The 23,673-nt window shown below is 48.9% G+C and overlaps 2 protein-coding genes across 7 annotated transcripts in view; both read left to right on the top strand.

Moving 5' to 3' along the window:
• The window catches only part of CPA5 (carboxypeptidase A5), a 28,142-nt gene extending 15,844 nt beyond the window's left edge, over nucleotides 1-12,298 (top strand). Inside the window, exons 8-12 of the mRNA XM_059074331.2 lie at nucleotides 1,133-1,332; nucleotides 1,588-1,672; nucleotides 2,169-2,383; nucleotides 11,948-12,185; nucleotides 12,276-12,298. Of these exons, the coding sequence (XP_058930314.2) occupies nucleotides 1,133-1,332; nucleotides 1,588-1,672; nucleotides 2,169-2,356 (473 nt within the window). The 3' untranslated portion in view covers nucleotides 2,357-2,383; nucleotides 11,948-12,185; nucleotides 12,276-12,298. The remainder of the gene's footprint in view (nucleotides 1-1,132; nucleotides 1,333-1,587; nucleotides 1,673-2,168; nucleotides 2,384-11,947; nucleotides 12,186-12,275) is intronic.
• LOC131762656 (carboxypeptidase A1) lies at nucleotides 5,030-20,271 on the top strand. 6 transcript variants are annotated; one of them, XM_067042154.1, is made up of 12 exons: nucleotides 5,030-5,139; nucleotides 12,334-12,452; nucleotides 13,238-13,341; nucleotides 14,224-14,305; nucleotides 14,763-14,996; nucleotides 15,235-15,336; nucleotides 15,870-15,971; nucleotides 16,163-16,273; nucleotides 16,905-16,995; nucleotides 17,503-17,702; nucleotides 18,217-18,301; nucleotides 19,948-20,271. In XM_067042154.1, exons 2-12 carry the CDS (start codon nucleotides 12,414-12,416, stop codon nucleotides 20,133-20,135), a joined length of 1,338 nt encoding a protein of 445 aa, XP_066898255.1. In that variant the 5' UTR covers nucleotides 5,030-5,139; nucleotides 12,334-12,413; the 3' UTR covers nucleotides 20,136-20,271. The 6 variants fall into 6 exon arrangements, with proteins under 6 accessions (XP_066898255.1, XP_066898256.1, XP_066898257.1 ...); XM_067042155.1 differs by lacking the exon at nucleotides 12,334-12,452 and having other exon boundaries at nucleotides 19,948-20,184; XM_059074327.2 differs by lacking the exon at nucleotides 5,030-5,139 and having other exon boundaries at nucleotides 12,305-12,452.
• The last annotated feature ends 3,402 nt before the right edge of the window (nucleotides 20,272-23,673 follow it).

Genomic DNA, 23,673 nt, shown 5'->3' with positions numbered 1-23,673 from the left:
CAGCTCTCTGGCCAACTCACTGCCCTGAGGGGTGCTCTGGCATCCTCAGGAGGCTTCAGAAGTTGGGGCAATCCCTGGCCTCTGACTGTGCTTCTGTGCAGTCATTTCAGGGAGGAGGAGTGAAAGCAGGACCTGGGATGCTCTTTCCAGTTGTGTTCCTAACCCACAAATCTTGACCAGCCCAACCTAGCCCTCCATGACATGGCCCTTGGGGAGGGGAGGAAAACAGAAGAGGAAGAAAAGAGATGGGGAGCAAAGAGTCTAGTAGGAGATGGGAAAAAATTAAATTTGTGAACAAAATAGAAGCACAGCTGCTCTTTGCCCTCTCTCCAACTTAGGTCCCCAAGAAGAATTTTCAGTCTTTGCATCTGTGGTTCCCAGACCAGCCTTGGGCAACTATGGTGATCTAGTCTCTCTTTTCCTCCAAGTTCATGTTGTTCTTGGGCCATGGCTGTGGCAAATCTTGAGCAGACAATAATCCTGAGCACTCAACTGACCCAAGCCTTTCCCATGGCAGTGGAGGGTCAGCAGAGAAGGATCAGCTCAAAGGGGTCACTGCTCATAGGGGAGGCCAAGTTTAAGACCTACTGGCAACTGCTGAGGCAGGCCTGCCTTTCTAATGGAACCACAGTCAGGACTTAAGCAAAGTACAAGCCAAGGGAGCTCCCTACAGGGCCACAGAGCTGCTGAGTCATGGTGTGGCAACACTCCTCTGATGTACTAGACTAGAGTATGAAGCAGTAACAAATATCCCTCCAAATCTCAGTGGCTTTACACAATAAAAATTTATTTTTCATGCATACAAAGTCCAATGTGGGTAGGTGACCCTCCTTGACAGCTTTCTTCCACTGGTGACAGAGAGATCCAGGGCACTTCTCCATTTAGAGTTTTTTCCTTCAAGCACACAGACAGAAGAGAGTGTCGAGAGTGTCGCACTTGCTCTTAGCCTCCAACTAGAAGTGACACATCATTACTGCTCACATTCTCATTGGTCAAAAGTAGTCACATGACCTCAACCAAACTGCAAAAGAGGCTAGGAAATGTAGAGGAGTACAGTATATTTTGTGAGCACTAAGTGTCTTTCCCAAGCCTGGGAATTTGAACACTTTGGGTGCTTTGATTCTACTTCTAGGAAATGGTTCTGACAACAACCCCTGCTCAGAGACTTATCATGGGCCCTCCCCTCAGTCAGAGCCAGAAGTGGCTGCCATTGTGGACTTCATCACGTCCCACGGAAACATCAAGGCTCTGATCTCCATCCACAGCTACTCTCAGATGCTCATGTACCCCTATGGCCACTCTCTGGAGCCTGTTTCAAACCAGGACGAGTTGGTGAGATTGGCTGCTTAGGGCTTGGGGGAGGCATCCAGCAGACTCCCAACAGGCCCCATGGTAGGGAGGGGGGGGTGGGAGGATTTGTTCTCACATGTGATCAAGTTCAAAACTGGAGGTGCTGTGCTTCCTTCTCACAAGAGCCATCTACACGTTCAACTTCCAAGACTCTGAAGTCCCTGCTTCTCAGCATCTGGTGAGGGTGTGGGAGTGTGGGGAGCTCCAGCATCTCACTCTCTGTCTTTAATCTTGCAGTACAGTCTTGCCAAGGATGCAGTGCAGGCCCTGTGTGAGGTTCATGGGATCGAGTACATTTATGGCAGCATCAGCACCACCCTCTGTGAGTGAGCCTTCCCTTGTCTGTTGCTGCTTCAGGCACCACATCCACCTAGGGTCGGGCAGGTGCAAGCTCTGCTGACTGGCAGGCCTGGTTGGCCACAGGGTTGTGCCATAGATCTAGCTGGGCTGGGCCAGAGCTGATTTCCACATTTAAATAGAAGGGTGAATGGTGGTACCCAGACACAGGCACTGTTTCTTTGCAGCATTAATTAATGCCTATCTCCCAATGCCTGGGTTACTGCAATGTTCTTTGAGGGTAAATATCCCAAGTCTGGTGGCCTCAAGAAGCTTTCCTTTTGCCAGGGCAGAGATTGCGCTGGGTGAGCAGCGTATGGTCCAGGTTGAGGCCTGGGCCAGGAAGCTTGGTGTGGTCTGGAATGGGTGGGAGTTTGGCCCCCAAACTCTCAGGGCCCACAGTCCTCTCAGGATGCCTCTGTACCTTGTGACCACACTCTGTTCTTCCTTTTGGGGACATTTCTTTGCCCTTTTGTATCCAGATGTGGCCAGTGGGATCATTGTCGACTGGGCCTATGACAGTGGCATCAAGTACTCCTTCACCTTCGAGCTGCGTGACACGGGGCACTATGGCTTCCTGCTGCCAGCCACACAGATTATCCCCACAGCCCAGGAGACGTGGATGGCCATTCGGACCATCATGGAGCACACTCTGAATCACCCCTACTGACAATACTGCTGAGGGCAGAGCCAGAGGGTTTGTCTTCTTCCCCAAGGCCTGGGCTCCTCCTGAAACCCAAGTTATGGATCCCTTCTCCACCCCTGCCCTGACTCCTTAGGAAATAAAAACAAGTTTGAAGAGGCTTGGTGGCTTCTGGCACTGACTGCCACCCCTTTGGGCTCAGCATTGAGGAGGGGACAGGGGCCTTGGAAATGCCTCTTCATTCCTCAGGTATCCAGGCGGACAGGGGGACTAGCAGCCCTTCCCTTTTCTCCTCTTGAAATGTTCTCGGGGTCCAGAACAGATAGCACACCCCCTGGAGCTACTAATATACACACTGTCTAATATACTAATATACTAATATACACACTGTCCCTTTGGTATTTACATTTTAAGATGAACCTGGAGGGGACAGTATTTGATCTGAAGGAGTGGATCTCCAGTGGTGGTGTTTCTGGCACCTTGAGCGAGGGATGGGTACAGATAGGCAGCCTCCTCCTCTTCCTGCTTCATTTCCCATGCTGGGTAGGGAGTAGATGCACATTTCAGAGTCCTCCATTCAGAAGATCCCTCTCACCCTGTTAACGAAAGTGAACAAGTTACTGGTTTGTGACCTGCTCTTCCTGGGCACCCTCACAGGCTCCCTTGGTCTTGGGAGCAGAGTCGCAGCCAGTCAGAGCCAGCACAGCAAAGCACCGCACATCCAGAGATAAGTCCTCTTTTTCCTCCTCACAATAATCATCGTGGTTGTCATGCACTGAGAAGTTAGTGTAGGCAAGGCCATTTACTTTATCTCAGGGAGAGATTCTGAGATACAAATGAGGTCCCTTCCCCCATCCTCAGGCTTCCTTGTACCTTTTGCCTTCCCCCATCACTGGGGAGCCAGGATAGTGGGTGGGTCTGTTTGCCCTGCCTTCAGGGGAAGGCAAGTACCCCCGAGAACAAGAAGTCAACTGGAGAGCTGAATGGGCTTGTGTAAGTCTGAGGCAGGAGGCAAGACTTTCATTTGCAAAAGCCAGACTTTAGTAATTGTTGTTGCTAAAGGAAGGGATTGTGGATACCCATGAACTGGCCCCTGCAGGACACAGAGTGCAGGGTTTTACAGACAGGGAAGAAAGCGGGGGAAAATAGGAACAAGTCCCCCTTTCCACCCAACCTGTAAAAGAAGACAGAAGTTGGACCAGTTAACGGAAAGAGGGGATCAGTGGTGATCAAGACTCTGGGTATGGGCCATGTCCAATATGGCGCCTGAGCCTCACATTAACAGTGGTTGATCAAGGGCTCTGGACAGGTGATTAGAAGCAGCCATATGGCTGGGGACACATCAGTAATGCAGCTGTTGAGAACTCTTAGCAAAGAAATGAGAGGGTTGGCGGGTAAGAAGGCTTAGGGTAGAAGCAAGTACGCTGAGCCGAAGGGCCATGCAGCCAGCAGCCATGATGGCACGGTGGGCATCAACTGGGCATGCCTGTGCCCAGGACCAGCTGTTCCGTGTGGGAGGCCTGAGAAATCAGGGAAATGAACCCCTGAAGAACCTAGATCACTTCCAGGGGAAGGGTCAGTGACAGAGGATGAAAGAATCCTGACTCGGGTTAGAGTTTCCCAAAAAAGATGAGTTTTTTTTTAGAGCTGGAAGTGGTCTAGAATTTCCAAGCTGAAGTTTTCTGCTATTAACAGAAACCCGAGGTCATGGGCTAAGTTAAATAAATAAAGCAAGTCATTTTTGCACACTGGAGTCTGTGATTATAACTTTTATGCCCTTTGCACAAATATTTTTATTTCAATCCTCGGGGGAGGATATTACTGGTATTAATAAGCTCATTAATAAGCTCAGATAAGGAGAGCGTGATTTGGAGAGGTTTTAAAGGCCACAAAAGGCTGCATAGATTGAAAGTTGAGGGAGATTTGAACTTGGGTTTGTCTAACTCCAAAACCACCATGTCACCATTTGTCCAAGCGTGGCCTGTGGCAGAATCTATAGGGAGTCATTTAACATAAAGATGTTTGGGTTCCACCCCCAGAATGAAACAGAATCTCTGGGGTGGACCCCCAAATCTGTTTTTTTACCGTCTTCCCCAGAAATTCCTAGGTCCCTTAAAGGCTGAGAATTTCTGATTCCTGCTTTCTTGCTTCCCAGAAGGAACAAGTTCAAGTCTTCTAGGGGGAGTGGGGCTTTGGGCCTCCTACCCTCTGCCATTGTCTATTAGGGCTGAAGGTGACTACAGCAATGGGAAGCCAGTCATCCTTCCCCAAAATATTCCCAAGGGGCTGCCTTGACCCTAGCCAAATGCAGTGTGGTCTGCAGACCACAGGCATCAGCATGACCTGGGAGCTTTTTGGAAATGCAAATTCTCATGCCACCACAGCCCTACTGAATCAGAGTCTCTGAGGATGGGACCCAGGTGATGCTAATACCTAGTTGGAGAAGTATTGCCTTAGAGGCAGGAGTATCTGGACGCTGATGGGCTTCCCAGTAACAGTGAAAATAATAAACTCTTTTCTGGTACATAGTGTGCAGCAGGCATGGTTCCAAGGATTCAACACATTGCCTCCTCACAGCTCTAAGAGGTAGGACTATTTTTTTTTTTTTTTTTTTTTTGCGGTACGCAGACCTCTCACTGTTGTGGCCTCTCCCGTTGTGGAGCACAGGCTCCAGATGCGCAGGCTCAGCGGCCATGGCTTCCGGGCCCAGCCGCTCCGTGGCACATGGTATCTTCCCGGACCAGGGCACGAACCCGTGTCCCCTGCATCGGCAGGCGGACTCTCCACCACTGCGCCACCAGGGAAGCCCGGTAGGACTATTTTTAAAAAAATAAGTTTACTTATTTATTTTTAATTTTTGGCTGTGTTGGGTCTTTGTTGCTGTGCGCAGGCTTTCTCTAACTGCGGTGAGTGGGGGCCACTCTTTGTTACAGTGTGCGGGCTTCTTATTGCAGTGGCTTCTCTTGTTGCAGAGCACGGGCTCTAGGTGCACAGGTTTCAGTAGTTGTGGCGCACAGGCTTAGTTGCTCCGTGGCGCGTGGGATCTTCCTGCATCAGGACTCGAACCCGTGTCCCTTCCATTGGCAGGCAGATTCTTTTTTTTTTTTTTTTTTTTTTTTGTTATACGGGGGCCTCTCACTGTTGTGGCCTCTCCCGTTGCGAAGCACAGGCTCCGGACGCGCAGGCTCAGCGGCCATGGCTCACGGGCCCACCCGCTCCGCGGCATGTGGGATCTTCCTGGACCGGGGCACGAACCCGTGTCCCCTGCATCGGCAGGCGGATTCTCAACCACTGCGCCACCAGGGAAGTCCCGAGGTAGGACTATTACTGTCCTTACTTTCAGATGAGGAAGCTCAGGCTCAGAGAGGACAGTGTCTTTTAAAAGGCATGTAGCTGCTGAATGGCAGGCCTGGGACTGGCCTGCAGGTGACCCTGAGTCATGCCCAAAGCCCTTCAGGACCAGGGCCAGGAACTTGTTGCAAAGAACTCTGTGCAGGCAACAGACCCACAGAAGTTGGGGCTGAAACTGCTTTCCAGATGGGGGTCTTCTTAAAAGGCAATTTTTTCCTTAAAATCCTTCAGTGACTTAAAATAAAACCCGCCCAAGGCGCTGCATGGCTGGCCCTGCTATAGGCCCTACAAGGTGGCCAGCCCTCTCTCACCTTGTTTCAGCGCCTCGTTCACCAGCCCCAACCTCACCAGCTTTTTCTCAGTTCCTTCAGCTCCTTCCCAACTAGAGGCCTTTGTATGTGCTGCTCCTCCTTGCCTGGAATATTGTTTCCTCTTACTCTTCCTTCATGTGGTCCACTCCTTAAAATTTCCCCTTCAATTTCACTGCTTCACGAGTCCTTCTAGGACCACCCACTGGAAATAGATCTATTATTTTCTTTTCCTGAGCCTTATTTCTTTCTTTGATAGCAGTGATAATAATTAATTGACTTCTTTATCTGTCATTGTCTCCACTGCTAGTTTGAGACCCTATGAGGGGAATGACCATGTCTGGGTTATTCACTCTCAGTTCCTGTCAGGCACACAGTAGGTGCTCCATATTCGTTGAAGGGGGGTGTTTCTTCTCCTCAGCCTAGTGCAAATTACGACTAGGTTTAGTGTATGTGACAGAAACCCACCTTACTGTGGCTTAACCAGATCAAGGTTTTGTTTCTCTTACAGAATAAGTTGTCTGTGGTGGGCAGTGCAGGGCTAGTTCAGTGACTCCTTGATGCACTGGGGACTCAGACCCCTCTGGCCTGTTCTGTTTTGCCACTCTGCTACCATTTTGACCCCTAGTCTGTTGCCATCATATGACTGAATTCCAGGCAAAAAAAGGGTAAGGGTTAGGGGCAAAAAAATGTGAACCAGCTGAGTTGGCCATCCATGGGCATAAACTTACATCTTATTGGCTGGGACTGTGTCAGGTGGCCACACCCAGCTGCAAGAGAGGCTGGGAAGTTTCTTTATAGCTGGACACATTACTGACCCCCCCAAAAATTGGAGTTCTGCTGGTAAGGAGGAAGGGGAGGATGGATATTGGGAAGGCAGCCAGCGTCTGTTGCAGCTTCTCTGATGGGAGAGAGGATTTGAAGGGGCCTTTGAATCCATTTCTTTGCTCTAGCGCATCAAGTGACTGACTTTATCATAAATCCATAGAACTTTCCAGATGAAAGGGTCCTTTGAAAGATTCTAATCCAACCCTTTGCAGTTATAAAGACTGGGGGCCTCAGGATCATCTAACTTACTCAAGGCCCCACATGAACCTAATGGTTGAGAGAAGCTGGGGATCGTCCTTCTAGGACTGAGGGGTCTCCTCAGCAAGCCCAGGGGGTGATGGCTGGGGGTTTAAGCTTATCAAGTAAAAGCTCAAGACTTACACGTGCAAGGTTTGAAGATATTACAGAATAATCTCTTTTTCATAAAACTTGAACTCCCCCCCACCAATTTCTTAGGTATATAATGTAAAACAAGAATTTTTTTTTTGCATTCTGCTTTTTTTTTTTTTTTTTTTTTCCTCCCAACAAGCTATCCTTTTTTGGTATGTTTTTTCATCCTTTTCACCAGTAAAATTTATGAGCATTTATTTAAAAGAAAAAAACATTGGAAAAACTGAAGAGAGAAAGAGCGATTATACATATGGAAAGCTATAAAGAACCACAGTGAATGTGCTGTGGTTATTGCTTTCTTAAAAAAACAAACTAGGCAGGGAGTTTGGAATGTGAAAGAGTCCTGTGTGAGGGCAGGGCAGGCGGCAGAGGCCAAGGGTGATGTGCTAATGGCTGGGGTCCTGGGAGTCCCATGAGGTGCTGTCCATTTCCCCTGTCCTCCTCCATCTCCCCTCTGACCACCCCATACAGGGCCAGAGAGAAAATGGCTTTACTGAAAAATAAAATTAAAAATTAAAAAGCTTCTTTAGAAAAATAAGAAGGCCCAGGCAGCCACTTAGTACAAACTGAGGGAAAAACCAGTGAACATAGGGCCTGTCAGTGCTTGACAAACTGGTGAGGACATGTTTCTCTTGTGGGTGGTGGGGTATGTGTGTGTCCTGAAGGACAACTCCAGCCTGTTCGCCTTCAGAGTCTCCTTACCCCCAGGATTTGGGACCATCCTTGGGCATGATGATATAAATCTATTCATTCGGCTTGTCCCTCACTAACCTCTCCCCGGGGTCTGCATTCGGCCTCTTGCTCTCTCCTAACCAGCTTTACCAACTCCTGTGACTCTCATCCACCTACCCATCAGCCCACCTCCCTCAATTCCCCAAAGCATAGCCAAGACTACAGGATAACATCTCACAAAATTTTACTTGGGAATACAGAAGGGAAATGCAATGTAGAAAATAAAGCACTTAAATTGGATGCTGGAGATTGCTGGCATTGGGGTTGGTTCATGTTCCTTCGTGAGGTAACCCCTACAGCCTTCAATCTCCTTGACCCTCTGCCTGCTCCCACATTGCTGGGGCAGCCCATCCTACCCCCAAAGTGTAGCAATGCACCCTCAAGTGCTCCCCAGCTCCTCTCCCAGGCTCAGGCAGAAGCAAACCTCCCCTTCCCTGTTTTTCCTTCTACACATGGGACATTCCTGCTTAGCCCCTCTCTCTTCTGCATCTCTGTTCTGAGATTTGGGCTCTGACTTGACTTTTCCTAAAGATCCACTGAAGTGCTGCTTCCTCCAGGTGACTCTTCCTCCAAAGAAAAATTCTGCCTCCATTCTGGGGACAAACACTGCTAGCTACTTTAAAGCGATAGTTCCACAGCTTCAAAGCAAACAAATAGGCTCTGCTGAACACTCAGTTACGAAAGCAGAACTCAAGGAGGCTTCTGATGGGCCTCCACTTCCTCGTCTTCCACGTCACCCCCACCCCCACCCCACAAACCCCTGCTGCAGCTTCAGCAGGATGTGGTCCCTCTCAACCTACACTGCCCTGGGAACACTTACCCACTGCAAACCCCAGGGCCCCTGTGGCTCTATTCTTATCTTCCCACAAACCTGGCAAGCCTTTCTCCACCCTGCCCAGTCCTGTCACCATGGCTGAGATTTGTTTGGGGGTAAAAATACAAATGTCCCAGAATCATAAAGTGTCACAGCTGGAAGGGACCATGGAGATCATTCTGACCAACTCCCTCCCTTCACAGATGAGGAAACTGAGGTCCAGGGATGTATAGGGACCTGCCCCAAATCATATGCTGGGTTTGTGGCAGTCTACTTTTACAAGGCATTCCTCTCCCATTTTTCTCTCTTCTGAACTTAGACAATGTCTGTGTGAGCTGGGTACTTTTTTCTTTCTTTTTCTTTTTAAAAAAATTTTTTATTGGAGTATAGTTGATTTACAATGTTGTGTTAGTATCAGGTGCATAACAAAGTGAATCAGTTATACATATACATATCTCCACTCTTTTTTAGATTCTTTTCCCATATAGGCTATTACAGAGTATTGGGTAGAGTTCCCTGTATGATACAGTAGGTTCTTACCAGTTATCTGTTTTATAGCTGGGTACCTTTTTCAATCACATGTGACAGAAAACCTGCTTGAAAAAGCTTGAGGAAAAAAAAGAGAATAGAATTTGTTGGCTCATCCCTAGAGCTGGGGTGGGGGTGGGTGGCTAGGTCCACCTGAATCACATGGCCTCAGAGTTGGGGAGGGTGGACCCTCAGGAAAAAAGGAGATGCTGTTATCAGAAGGAGGAGGATACTCGGTGGGGCAAATGAGAGATGTCCTTTACAGCCCACCACTTGGCTGCCTCAAATTCCCATATAGACTTCTTTTCCCACATGCACACTTTACCACATACAGCCTTAAACACACTTACCAAGGGGGGATAGCTGTAGTCATCCATCTGCTTCATCCAGCCATTCTGACTGCACCTGTTTGTGCTCTCTTCAAAGATCTCCCTTGCCCACTGTCCCCCTTTGATCTCTAATATGGACATAGGGGACTGCTTCTCCTTTGTCACTCTAACAACCCATTTTCTAGGATTTGGTTTGGGGGTCTCTAAGCATTGTCTTAGAGCTTCTGTTGACCATGCTTGGACATTCTCTGGCAACAGGGCTGCCATGGATAGTTGCCCAGTTTGTGCACTGGACAAAGGTATTCTGCTGAGGACAATGGATGATGTCTGTCCAGAGTGGGAGGTAGAGTGCCTTTCTCCATTTCACATAAAGGCTCCCCTGGGCTAAAATTTATTGTCTTCTGACAATACAAGTACTTTAAAAGCTTAGTAAGTCCATCAGTTAGAATGCTTTTTACAGTAACAACAGAAATCCCAATTAATGAAAAGAAAATGAATATTCTTTCATATTATATAGTCCGAAGGTGGGGCAACAGACTTGACAATATTCGAGAAAGTACCTCCTTCTCAAGAGTGGGGAAACATTTTCTAGAAGCTTCCTCCCTGGCCTCCCCTCACATCTCATTGACAAAACTGTGTCACGTGCCCACCTCTAAACCAATCACTTGCAAAAGAGAATGAGATTCCTTGAAGATTGTCTTAGACCAATCTTAGAATTTATCCCTAAGCTGGGAATGGGGTGACTTTCCTGAGGGGTGACACCTGCATACAATCTGGGTTTGCTCAGCCAGCAGGAAGGAGGAAGGGACGCTGAATGCTTGTCCGTATGGAAACAGCAGGTCTCTGTCTATTTGTACTCAGGCACTTACCCAGTGACTTGTCCTTGAATCTAGATGCAGGCCTGGTGGTTTCTTTCTCATGCTGATAGGTCTTGGTGCTCTGCCTGTTCCCCCAGTTTTCAGCCCAATGACCCTCATCCTTTGCCCTTGCTCTGGACCAATGTGAAACATGCCCATGGGTAGAGAGGCAGAGTTGTGGCCCTCTGCCCCAGGTTCCAGTCTAGCAAATTGGTCTTTACCAAAAGGCAATTTTCAGCTTACTGAGGTGATTTGGAGGGACCCCAGGAATTAGGCTTAATTTCCACCTGAGGCCCACATTCCTCTGCCACTGTACTTTCAGCTTCCTGCCAGTGCTGGGCCTAATTTCAACTTGCAGCAATGAATTAATCTTTTCCAACCTTGCAAGAAAATAGACTATATGACTCTTGGACAACTTAGATTGCTGGCTGGAGGCAGCAAGAGGTCTCTTGACGAGGCAGTGCCTTCCCCCCACCCCTTTTCCAATGGTCTTGTCTTTTCTGGAAGAAATTCACAAAAGGCCAAGAGTTAGCCAACGTGCCCTTCAACATGTGTAGTGTGCGTGAAACATTAAAAATTATAGGACCGCTTTTGATTTAGAAATAGAAAAAAATGTTTTCATAATGCAAACTAAAGAAAGACTCTACAAAACTTTCTTTCTTAGTGGGGAACAGATTAGAGCAGCTCGAGGGGCTTCCTTGGTGGCGCAGTGGTTAAGAGTCTGCCTGCCAATGCAGGAGACACGGGTTCGAGCCCTGGTCTGGGAAGATCCCACATGCCGTGGAGCAGCTAGGCCCGGGTGCCACAACTACTGAGCCTGCGCTCTAGAGCCCATGAGTCACAACTACTGAAGCCCGTGCGCCTAGAGCCCATACTCCACAAAAAGAAAAGCCACCGCAATGAAGAGCTCGCACACCACAACAAAGAGTAGCCCCTGATCCCCACAACTAGAGAAAACCTGTGCGGAGCAATGAAGACCCAACACAGCAATCAATCAATCAACAAACAAACAAACAAACTCGAGAGCACTGCAGGGCACTAAGAGATGAGGGGGACTGAGAAATGTGTAAGACTTGGTTCCTGGTCTCGGGAAATGTCTAGCCTCATTGGGGAGACAGAAATAACACTCTAGGAACAATTAAGGAGAAATAAATATCAGTTTGTGCTCAAGAACCAAGCAGTGTGATAAACACCACTTCCCTTCCATCCCTGGCAAAATCCAGTCATTAAGACCCAGATAAAGTTTCACTTTCTTGGTAAAGTCTTCCCTGGACACTCTTGGATGGGCCCATAGTTCTAAGTCCATACTCCTACTGGTACTTTTCACTTCACATCACAGGAAATGCACTGCTCAGGTCTCCTACAGGAAGGAGAGCAGCCCAGTGAGTGTCTTGTATGTTTAATCCTGTCTTGGTGACAGCTTCTTGGAGACTTGTTGGAGAACCAGCATGTTGATTGGTTATTTCTGTCTTTGCCACTAGACTGTGAGCTCTCTCAGCTCCCTGACAAGTCAGTGGGGAGTATCACCGTGGTATGATGTGGCCACACTTCCCACGGGCTGTTCCCAGCTAGTGATTGAGCACAGTGCAGCAGTAGTACCAGCATTCCTATAGGACATAGGGCTCCCTGAACTGCATTGTTGGCTCCAAGATTCAGAACTGCACTGCTGCCTGAGTTCCTCCTGCCCAATCCTCTCCCAGGTGTCAGACCTGCAACGAGGTAAAGGCTCTTCTCTCTCTCCTTTATCCTTCATGGATGTGTCTCCCCATGAATCTCTTGCATGCTTAATCCTGTCTTGTTGACCCACAGCTTCTTGGAAAACCTGAGAGAACACAAGTTAGTTGGTTACTTCTGTCTTCTCCGTTAGACTGAGTTCTGTGAGATCAGGGACCCACCCGTCTGCTTCGGGCATCATCTCAGGGTGGAGCACAGGACCTGGCCCAGAGGATGAATGAGAAAAGAGATGAACATTCAGAGAAGGGGCAGGTAGGTGAGAGAGAAAGAAGCCAGAGGAAGCCTCAGGGAGGTGGTAAGCCTTGCCTGGGGTCTGGAGGGCAGGAAAGGCTGCCAGAGTGGAAAGGAACAGTCTTCATGGAAGTTCAATATCTGTTAAGGATGGATTCAGTGTTTTATCATCTTCCCAGAGCTATGCTCAGTAGAGAGTTGTGGGTAAATGTAATGGGGTCACTCTGCCTTGGCATAGGGATCTTGGCCCGTAGGAGGTGGGCTGGGGAGGCAGAGGGAACAGGTGGAAACCAGAAAGAGCCGCCTTGGTTGTTGGCAGTGCCCAAGCCTGAGGCCCTGACACAGAGCAAGGCCCCCAGATGCTGCTGGGGAACCGCTGGGGCCCCTGTGGATTAGGGCGGATTTGTGTTAGATGTCTCTGCAATGAGGTCAGCATCCAGAGCCAGAGCAAATTCCCCTTTGTGAATTCCAGTTTCTCCTATACAATGTGCAGTCCCAACAGGGTTCTGGCCCTGGTTCCCACAACCGCACTTTCTACTCAGAGGACATCTGGTTACAGTTCCCATCAAGGGCAACCCTTGATCCCAGAGCCCTAGAGCAGTGGGGGTGGAGGGAAACTTCTGCTTCTGTGCTGTGGCCTGATTCCCACAAGGCCACCGAGACTGGTAAGAGTGGGGCTGGGAAGTTTCCTTCACGGGGTTGTACCCTAAAGGTCAGGCGGCCCTGGACAAAGCCCGTGTGGTGAGGAACCAGCAAATCTGGGAGCTGGCTGGGGTCCCACAGGGTCCCATCTTGCTCTCTCATAGGAACAAAAGAGCTGGTGCTCAGGGACGTGGGAGAAGAGGACACCTCACATGAGACTGCAGCTGGTGTGGCCGCTCCAGAGTCCTGGCTCCTCCTCCATTGCTGGGTCAGTAAACAGGACCATAGGGTCTGTGGGCTGCAGAGCTCTGGGCAATCAGGGTTCCAGCTGGGAGGCCTCAAGCCCTAGCTGACCCTCAGGCCCAGGATGGCCCCTCATGGCCAGGGGTTGAGGCCTGGCTTATCTCTCCAGCTGTCCTGTTCCCTGCCACTTTATCAGGGAGGGTGGGTAGGTGTCAGAGCTCGGAACTCCCACCTCTCCCTCCCCGTGGGATAGAGCCCAGGTGCAAGTGGAAGGACAACTCTTGGGCACAGCCAGGAGACCTCTGTCCTGGGAGAGTTTAAAAGGCCCCAGGACCTTCTCCGCCTCAGTTGACCTTCCCAACTGGCTGCAGCATGCAGGGGCTGCTGATTTTGAGTGTGCTGCTGGGGGCTGTCCTTGGTAAAGAGGACTTTGTGGGGTAAGAGCATGGAGAGGAGGGGGTGCTCAGAGGGGAGATAGGGAGGACTCAACCCCCAGCCAGCATCTGGAGGAGATGGACAGACAGACACATGGGAAGATGGTCAGAGAGGAGCAGACTAGCACATCCTGGAAGGCAGGCTGACCGGGGACCAGGACTGAGAAGGGGTCAGGTCTCTTAGGATAGCCTCTTGAGCCCTGAAGAACATCTGAGCTCTGAGGAGGACTTTTCAGAAGAGGAGACAGGAGGAGGCCTAGCTAGCTTTAGAGAGAAAGAGTCTAAGCTGGGATGGGGACAGCAGCAGTGTCCAGAAGGTTCCGAGGAGCCCAGGCCTCCCGTTGCTAGGATCCCTTGTGCTTCCCCTGCTCAGTCCAGAGGACCGAGGCCCAGCCACCCTCCTCCCACCTGGGGAGCATGCATGGCCAGTAGGAGCTGCTCAGGCCCTCAGTCTCCCCTCCTGCTCTGCCCAGGCACCAGGTGCTCCGAATCTCTGTGGCCGATGAAGCCCAGGTAGAGATGGTGAAGGAGCTGGAGGACCTGGAGCACCTACAGGTTAGAGGATGTGGGAGCTGCCCTGAGGCCCCAGGGTACGTCTCAGGGCAGGTGGGCTTGCCTCAGACCCCCGCCCACCTGGGCCCAAATGGGGCCTGGGCTCTCTATCCCCAGTCACCCAGGAGGGAGCCATGGGACTGATCCCTGTTAGGAAGGGACTTAAACCTCCCAGTGCCAGAATCTTGCTGCCTTTGAGCATCTGAGCAAACGAGCCCCCCACACTGCCCCAACTTCTAGTTCTTCTCTCTCCCTTGCTGCCTCAAAGCCTCTCCACTCTGCTTCCTGGGCCATTTCCCTGACCAAACTGGACTTTGTCCAGCACCCAGGGATTCCCTTCATCCTCTTCCCCTAACAGCTGTGCCCCATCCCCAGTTATATGGGAAGTTCTGGTGCCAACACCCCCTCCCAGACAGGCCCTTTCCCATCCCGCTGTGACACTGGCTCTTGTCCTCCCCAGCTGGACTTTTGGAGGGGCCCTGCCCAGCCAGGCTCCCCCATCGACGTCCGAGTGCCCTTCCCCAGCATCCAGGCTGTCAAAATCTTCCTGGAGACCCGTGGCATCAGATATGCAGTTATGATAGAGGACGTGCAGTCTCTGCTGGATGAGGAGCAGGAGCAGATGTTCGCCTCCCAGAGCTGGGCCCGCAGCACTAACACCTTTAACTATGCCACCTACCACACCCTGGAGGAGGTGAGGGACCCCGGGGGCCACCCTCCACAAGCACCAAGCTCTTCGTCAGACTGGTAGAACGCGCCAGGGCCAGCCTGGGTGTGCGTGACACCTGCTCTGTCACCGTGTGACCTCGAGGCTCTGGGTCATGGCTCCTCTGCATTCAGGGCTCACAGCAGGCTCGCCAACAGAGCTGCTAAGGGAGGCATCCAGGTGCCCGGAAGCCATGAAGGCAGCCTTCCCTCCTCTGCCTCCTCAGATCTATGACTTCATGGACATGCTGGTGGCCGAGCACCCACAGCTTGTCAGCAAGCTCCAGATCGGTAGCAGCTACGAAGGCCGTCCCATCTACGTGCTGAAGGTAATGGGCACCTGCAAGTGGATGTATGAGAGCACATCTGCAAGACTGGGCACCCACCTCTGTGTGTAGGCACCCATGGGTGAGCCCAGGGTTACAGAGAACACACTGTTATATGGACTCCCTGTGTAGCATAGGTGTGTGCATAGCAGTACACACACAATTTAAACTTTTAGGTGACGCAAGTGTTTCCAATCAAGTGTCACATTGTGGAAAGTATCCCAGAGTCTGGTAGTCCAGATAAAATGTTTTGTTTGTGACCTCCGACAGAGAACTATGTATGGGCATGGGAACATGGTGGGGCCCGAAAGACTGGCTGAGTCATATTTGCGCCAAGCTTGAGCTGAGGGCAGGAGGCAAAGCTCTGCAGGATCCCGGTCCAGACCCACTCCCATATTCCACCTGAGTGATGGTCCCACAAACAGAGCCTCAACCTGAGATCCCAGAGAGCAGACAGCCTCTGGGTTGGGGTGCACTCCCCTTCTAGGAGGTGAGACAGGGCCCCAGCTGAACTATTTCCTGCTCTTCTCATCCAGTTCAGCACTGGGGGGAACAACCGTCCAGCCATCTGGATTGACACGGGCATCCATTCTCGGGAGTGGGTCACCCAGGCCAGTGGGGTCTGGTTTGCAAAGAAGGTAAGCCTATGGAGGTGAGGGTGCTCTCGCCTGGTAGGGCATTGGTATCCAAGGCCCTTAGAAGCCCTGGCCTCTGCTTCCATCCAGAGGCAATGACCACAGAGGGAGGTCGAGGGCAGGCATCCATTGCTCTAGCATGGCAGATTCCTGGCCTCGCCCGCTCTGCCCCTCTGCTTCCTAACCTCCACCAGATCACACAAGACTATGGCCAGGACCCAGCTTTCACTGCCATTCTGGACAACATGGACATATTCTTGGAGATCGTCACCAACCCTGATGGTTTTGCCTTCACCCACAGCAAGGTATAGGCCTTCTCCTCTTCTTGGGGAAAGCAGGGTGGACCTCTGTCCTCTGAGCCCCACAAGCTACTCACCCCTAATCTCAACTCCCAGAAGTTGAGAGAGGGACAAATAGACCTGTCCTCCTAGACTAGGGGTTCTTGACCTTGGCATTCTTGACATTTGGGACAGATAATTCTTTGTGTGTCGGGGGCTGTCCTGCGCAAGCAGCATCCTGACCGACTCAAGCCCCCAGATGAGACAACTGAAAACATCTTCAGATATTGCCAAATGTCCAGGTTGTGGGGGACAGAATTTTCCCCAGTGGAGACACACTGCCCAGACCCTCTTCCCTGGTTCTATTTTATGTCTATGGGACAGCATGCTACCAATCAATTTTGTAAGGGCCTGGCGTGGCGGTGGGGGGGTGTTGCCACATGCCTTCCTCTTTCTGCCAGTAGAACTCTCTGGCCAAATGCCATCCATTGTCTCCTCTATTTTCCTTCAGCCAAGAGCCCCCTTTGCAAACCTTCCTCCCTGACAACCAGTTGAAAGTGGTTTCTGATTCCATACCGTGTCCACACCCAGGCTCCGGATTGGGGCTCTGTGTTGATTGTGGCCTCTGTTTGGTGGCTGGTTACTTTTCCTTTCTCAGAATCGAATGTGGCGCAAGACTCGATCCCTGACGTCGGGCTCCAACTGCATTGGGGTGGACCCCAACAGGAACTGGGATGCTGGCTTTGGGAGTAAGGCCCAGTGTGGTTTGGGGAGGAGGGATGGGACACCCCAGAATGGCTTCTTACTGTCCTTTGTCCTGTCACCACCCAACCCTCTCCTGCCCCAGCAGTGGGGGCATGTGGGTAATGTTGGTCTCTCCTCCAACGTGCACAGTGAGCAAGGTGGCCCTCTGAAATCTGCTTGCTCCTTGCCTGTAAAGTCCTTCCCAATGGAACTGAGGTCTGAAACCAATCTATGGGTTGTCTAGCGTAACTTCAGCTTCTTCCCTCTGTGGTCACTTCACTGCAGGAACTGGTGTTGCTTGAGTAGCCCTTCTTATCTCTCTGGGCATGTCCATCAGCTTTGTCCAGGTTTGGCTAGGGAGGGAGGCAGGACCCCCAGCTTATAAAAGGCTTCTGCCCTTTCCTTATCCGGGGTGGGGGTGAGCCCTCCTGCATCGCAACTCATGCAAAGACCAGAAGCCATGGAAGCCACACTGCTTGGGTGTAAAGAAGGCCAACTCTCCCCTTCCACAGAGGCGGGATCCAGCAGCAACCCCTGTTCGGACACTTACCGTGGCAAGTTTGCCAATTCCGAAGTGGAGGTCAAGTCCATCGTGGACTTTGTGAAAGACCACAGGAACATCAAAGCCTTCATCTCCATCCACAGCTACTCCCAGCTCCTCTTGTATCCCTTTGGCTACAAAACAGAAGCACCTGCAGACAAGGATGAGCTGGTATGTGCTGATCCCTGCTTGCCCTCTTATCCCAAAGGCAGCTTTGGGAAGGCCTGGGTTTATCCATCAAACCTGCTTAAGGCACGAGGCCCTACACTGTGCCTAGCACTCCTTTCTCCCATGGATCCCTGATGGCTTGAGAAGACCAGCAGGGCAGGCTAGCCTTTCTGTCTGGAAAGCTGAGGCACAGAGTGGTTGAGTCACTTCTGTCACATGACAGAGGAAGGGGTAGGGGTGGACTTTGAGCTTGTACCACAGGTTTAAACTTGGAGCTGCAGGGTGACCAAAGGGCAGTGAAGTAGCAGCCAGACATACCACAAGGTCACATCCTGCTGAGTTCCCAGGGCTGACCCTGCAGGGCCCAACAGGTTCCATGCTCTCTGCTGGGGGCTGGCTTCTGCAGAGTATGTGCTCCTGGGTCATCCTGCCAGACCCCAGGATACCCCGGCCCTGCGGTTCTGGGGGTCTGGCATTGCTGGCCGTGACAAGCAGTCTTGCTTGGTGTTTTCTCCAGGATCAGGTGGCTAAGTCTGCTGTTGAGGCCCTGACCTCTCTGTATGGGACCAAGTTCAAGTATGGCAGCATCATCACAACAATTTGTAAGTAGGTGCATTGTCTCTGTGGGTGGTCTGGGAGGAAGCTCAGCTGGCTTTCCCCACCGGAGGGAGTGTCCCTCCTGGAGGAGGTAGCCAAGGGTTCCCCAACCTGGGATCGTGGGTGAGGAGAACAGCCCTGGCCATGTCTGACTACTGCTGGCTTGGTGGGTAGGGGGGCCCTTTCCTCATGTGAACTCTGCCTTCCTCGATACCTTCAGACAAACCCTTCAGTTCCTCTGAGAACTCTTATCTTGGGGTTAAGTTCAGCTTCATGAATAGAGGGGGTAGAGAGTTCTGCTGGCCTTTGTATTGTAGATCCCTAAGAAATTCAACTTAAAAAATTCTCTTCCTCCAATGCCCTTCAGTTAGAGAACATATCCTATCTTTTCCCAGCTTACTTATCCATGCAGTGCCCCTCAGAGGAGGACTGCTACATCAACAAGGAATTAAGTCAACAAATGTTTATTGAACACCTATGATACACCAGGCCTTGTTTTGTGTGCTTGGGATACAGTTGGGAATAAAAATAAGCAAAGACCAGGAAACCTTCATTCTAGCCAGCCATGACAATAAACATGAATAAGGAAATGATACCATGTGTTAGGTGATAAGTGCTGGGAGAAAAAGAACTACTAGGACAGGGTGAGGGGACTCAGGAGTACTGGGGATGGAAGCAGGGCAGGTGGACTGAAGCATAGGCCTCGTTGAGAGAGTGAAATTTGGGCAAGTACTGAAGGAAAGGAGCGATGGAGCTAAGAGGCTATTTGAGGAAGAGCCTTCCAGGCAGAGGAATCTTCTAGAACAAAGGTCCTCCTGTGTGCCCTGACCTGGCGTGTGTGGGAACGGCAGGAAGAGCACAGAGACCCAGTGGCTGCAGCAGAGACAGGTGGCGGGGATGGCAGCGGGGGTTGAGGTTGCGGTGTTCAGATCCCATTGAGCCCTGAGGAGGCACAGCAAGCTTGTGGCTGACAAGAGGTGAGAGTACTGAAGAAGCAGGGGACAGGGACACACCTCAGACTTCCTGCCACGAGTGCCCAGTTCTGGGGGGTGAGTGAGTCACAGTCTCACCTGAGGCTGGCCTTACTTTTGGACTCCAGGCCTTCTTTGGAAACTGTTTTAACCCTGAATCAAAAGGTTTTTGCTTTGTTCAATACCGTGGAGTTAAATTCTGATATGCAGCCACCTCCCTCTCCCCTGCCCAATTCTGCAGCTGCTTTGATACCTACTGCAAATCTGTCTACAAAAGACAGACGAGGGGCTTTTGCTTTGACTCTGACCCTTGCACTTTCCCCCTGCAGACCAGCATCCGGGGGACAGTCCTGGTTACCCAAGTGGGCAACTCTGGTATATTTGGGGGCTTGACCCAAGTGGCTGTTAGATGGAGGCAGCTTTCAAAATCGTGGGAGCTTCCTTACATGACCCAGCGAGAGGAGAACCATTGCTGGCCCGCCTCTCTGGGCCTCTTGGACTAAGACCCTTCAGGGGACCTTCTTGGGAGGAAGCCAGCCTGCTTGGTCAACAGTAGGCACTTAGCAGATGCTGACTCCAGTCAACACTGCACGAGGCTCTGGGCTTTGGACCATTAGCCCAGCCCATGCAAATGTTTTCAAGTGAGTGACCTTTGTTCTGCTGGTCTGCTCCTGCCCCAGACCAAGCCAGTGGAAGTACCATTGACTGGACCTACAACCAGGGCATCAAGTACTCCTTCACCTTCGAGCTCCGGGACACCGGGCGCTATGGCTTCCTGCTGCCGGCCTCCCAGATCATCCCCACGGCCCAGGAGACATGGCTGGCGCTTCTGACCATCATGGAGCACACGCTGAATCACCCCTACTGACCCGGCCCTTCAGCACTGTCTTCCTCCTCCTCTCCGTCCCCACCCAGGCAGCCAAATAAAGTTTGAGTGTACATGGACCGGAATGGGGCTCATGTGTGGGAATGCATGTGGCATGTCTGCCTTTTCAAGCTATGGCAGAAGTGATTTAGTTCCTGCAGGTCACACTGGAAACGTGTGGGTAGTTGGACTAGATGACCCTTAAACTCCCCTGCATTCCAAAGTCCTGTGAAGTTGTATCCAAGTGGCGTCTGTTTTAATTAGACCACCCTGAGCTCAGCTCGTCAGTGGGGTGATTTGTTCATACCTTAGGAGCAAGCAGCAGCCACAGCTGCTAACCAAATGCCCGGCACCCTGCGGTGGTGAGGAATTCAGCTTGTACAATAGTGTAGCTGGTTGGATCCATTCATCTACAAAAGCAATAACCCTGAGTACAAACTAGAATAATCCTGGTGGCCAGTGTTGTCCCAAATCAATGTTGCAGCCAGGCAAAGCAAATTTCTATAGAGCAAAGTATGGCCTCCCACTCCTAATTAAATTGGAAGAAAACAATTGGGTTAAATGGAATCATTTACTGAAGATAAAGAACAAACACCAATCCCAGGGCATTTTATTAATTGAAGTGTATCAGGAAGACTTTGCCTTTAGAGACAGAAGTAGTTTACTTCTCACTGCCCCATCCTTTCTAGCATCTCCTGCTACATTGTCTCCTCTTCCACTCACCACCACTCATTATCGTTAGCAAAATTTCTCAAACATAAGGCTCTCCTCTCCTTCCCCATACCCTCCACAGCTCCTAGAATTTGGCTTCCCTCCCTTGGCTTGGTGATTCTGGTGGCTGTGATATCACACTTAGTGGCTAGCACCACAGCACATAGCATATATCTCAACTTTTTTTCAAAGCAAGAATCTACATTCCGTTTCTTCCAAATTTCTTAAGGTGTGACTGTCAAGCAGGGGGTTCCTCCCACTGAAATTGCTGGGAAGTGGATGGGGGGTGGCTTGGTAGCTTCCCAAATATAGGGGGGCTGGGGTAAGGATGGCAGCCTCTCCCTGTATCAGCCAGATGAAGTATCACAATGCATCCATCTCCACTGACTTAAAATCTGTGTCTTTTTCACATAAAATAGCCTGAAGATCAAACGATTTTTTCTTTCTTTTTTTTTTTTTTTAAGGGCCCATTGGGGAATTTTAATCTTGGAGGTTTTTAATAATTTTTAATTTTCTAAAATTGAGGTATAGTTGATTTACAGTATATATTAGTTTCACGTATACAACATAGTGATTCAAAATTTTTATACATTATACTCCATTTTTTATTTTAATTTTTTTTTGCTACCAAACATTCTAGAAAACAAAAAGAATGAGGCTGACTATACATATAGTACACATAAAGTTATACATATATAAGTTTATGAGGCAAGGTTAAATGGTATTTCAGTCTTTACAGAAGGATGATCTAAAGATTTTATGACACTTCCTTCAAGTTATCTTTTGGGAACCATTTCCCTTCAATATATGTAGATAAACTGAAACCCACTGTGATGGCTCAGTTTGGGCAAGTAAAAAAAAATGAAACTGATCTTACTGTTTAATAAAGACTGATAAGTGAAAAAATATTAAGTTAGCAAGACAATATATCATTTTAAAAAATTGGATTACTTAGGCTTCAAGGGTAGAATTGCTTAATTTAAAATAAACTGTACTCCCTGATAGCAGAGACCACTTGATTTGGCATTCAATCTCCAAAACCATCAACAGTACTTGACATACAGATACCCAATAAATATTTGCTGATTGAATGTTCTCCACATATACTAGAGAACTTATACATTTTATAATCTTTATTTTGTAGGCTTGCAAGTCATTTTGAATTTCCCTGAGTTGTAGTTTAGAAAGTAAGGCTCTGAACAAGTAAGAGTCTTAAGAAAGCTGAAAAGACAGGAGTAAAGCACCAGAATGAAAATTCCATGAGGGCAGGGATTGTGCTGTTTTGCTCAACACTCAATTTCTACTGGTGGCCAAGTACATGACACATAGTAGGCACTTAATAAATGCTTGTTCAATGGAAACATGGAAGTCATTAACATTTCTTTTTCTATTTTCAACTACAGGAAGAACTTTCCAGTTTGCAGATACATATTTTTACAAATCTATGGGTAAAAAAGTTTTATTTTATAAATAAAATCATAAAGCTAAAAGAAACAAAAATTTTAGAAAATAATGTGGTATATATGAAAAAGTATTAATAACCTTGAGGGGAAAAAAGCTCTTATAAGTAAAAGGGGTTTAAAAAAAAGACTAACATTTCAAAAGAAAAATAGGCAATTCCCAAAAGAAAAAACACAAACAGCCAATAAATGAAAGATACTGATTCTCTGAGTGAGTTTTTTTTGTACATTAAAGAAAAATATATTATTTTTCTCCCAGCAGATTGACAAAGAATAAGAAGACTGACAGCTCAGTATTATCAAGAGTCTGAAGAAATGAGACCTGTCATATACTGCTGGTGGGAGGATAAATTTACACCACCTTCCTGGAGGGGAATTTGGCAATATAAATAAAAAATTTCAACGTATTGACACTTTGACCCAGTAAGTCCACTTGGAGGAATTTATTTTATAAAAATATTTTGAGAAGTTCAAATAAACATATGTACAAGGTTGTAATAATAAAAAGTTAAATTAAAAGGAAATGAACCTAGATAGATACCAGTATTGATATGGCTATTACCCATTTACACAATGGAATATCGGGAAGCCATTGTAGTCTGTGTTGATATGGAAAAATGGTCACAATATACTGGGCAAAAGAAGCTGGTCACATGATGGAAATATTCTAAAACAGGATTGTGGTGATGCTTTCTCAACCCTGTAAATTTACTAAAAATCACTGAATTGTATCCTTAAAATGGGTGAATTTTATGGCATGTAATTTATATTTCCATACAGTTGTTTAAAAACAAAAGCAGGCTACAACATCGTATATTGAGTATGAATCTCATTTTTGTTTGAAAAACGCACACCCACTATGCCTGGAAGTAGATATTTCCCAATAATAATAATTGTGGTTACCCTAGGCAGCGGTGGTGGTTTTCCTCTTTATACTTTTATGAATTTCTTACAATGAGTTTGTATAATCAGGGGGGTTAAAAAAAGCTATTTCAAACACGCCAGATTACCTGTGGGTAAAGTTATCTAAGATCAATTTATTATCAAAATCAAACATCTAAGTGGCCATCTTAATTTGTGCCCAGATTCTTTTTCATAATTTGTCTAAACTCATTTCTTCTGCTGTTGCGCAGAACAAGGTCTTATTTTTGGAAAAGTTTATACTCCAGATAGAGCTGGAAGCAAGTGTTTCTACCAAGGGCAGGTTAGTAATGTCTCCTGGTTGGGGGCCCTTACCTAAGCACTCTGTGGTAGCTCAGATGACAACTCCCAAGAGCCCTTGCTGCTCACATTCAGTTCCCGCAGCAATCTGGGGAATTGATTATGCTAATGCCTATTCTCTAGGACTTTTCAAAAATCTTTATTTTTAA

Source organism: Kogia breviceps, chromosome 9 (assembly GCF_026419965.1).
Source record: "Kogia breviceps isolate mKogBre1 chromosome 9, mKogBre1 haplotype 1, whole genome shotgun sequence".
In the NCBI taxonomy this organism is placed as follows: Eukaryota; Metazoa; Chordata; class Mammalia; order Artiodactyla; family Physeteridae; genus Kogia; species Kogia breviceps.
The sequence above is the reverse complement of the archived record's forward strand: the minus strand, read 5'-3'. Positions and strand labels throughout refer to the sequence as shown.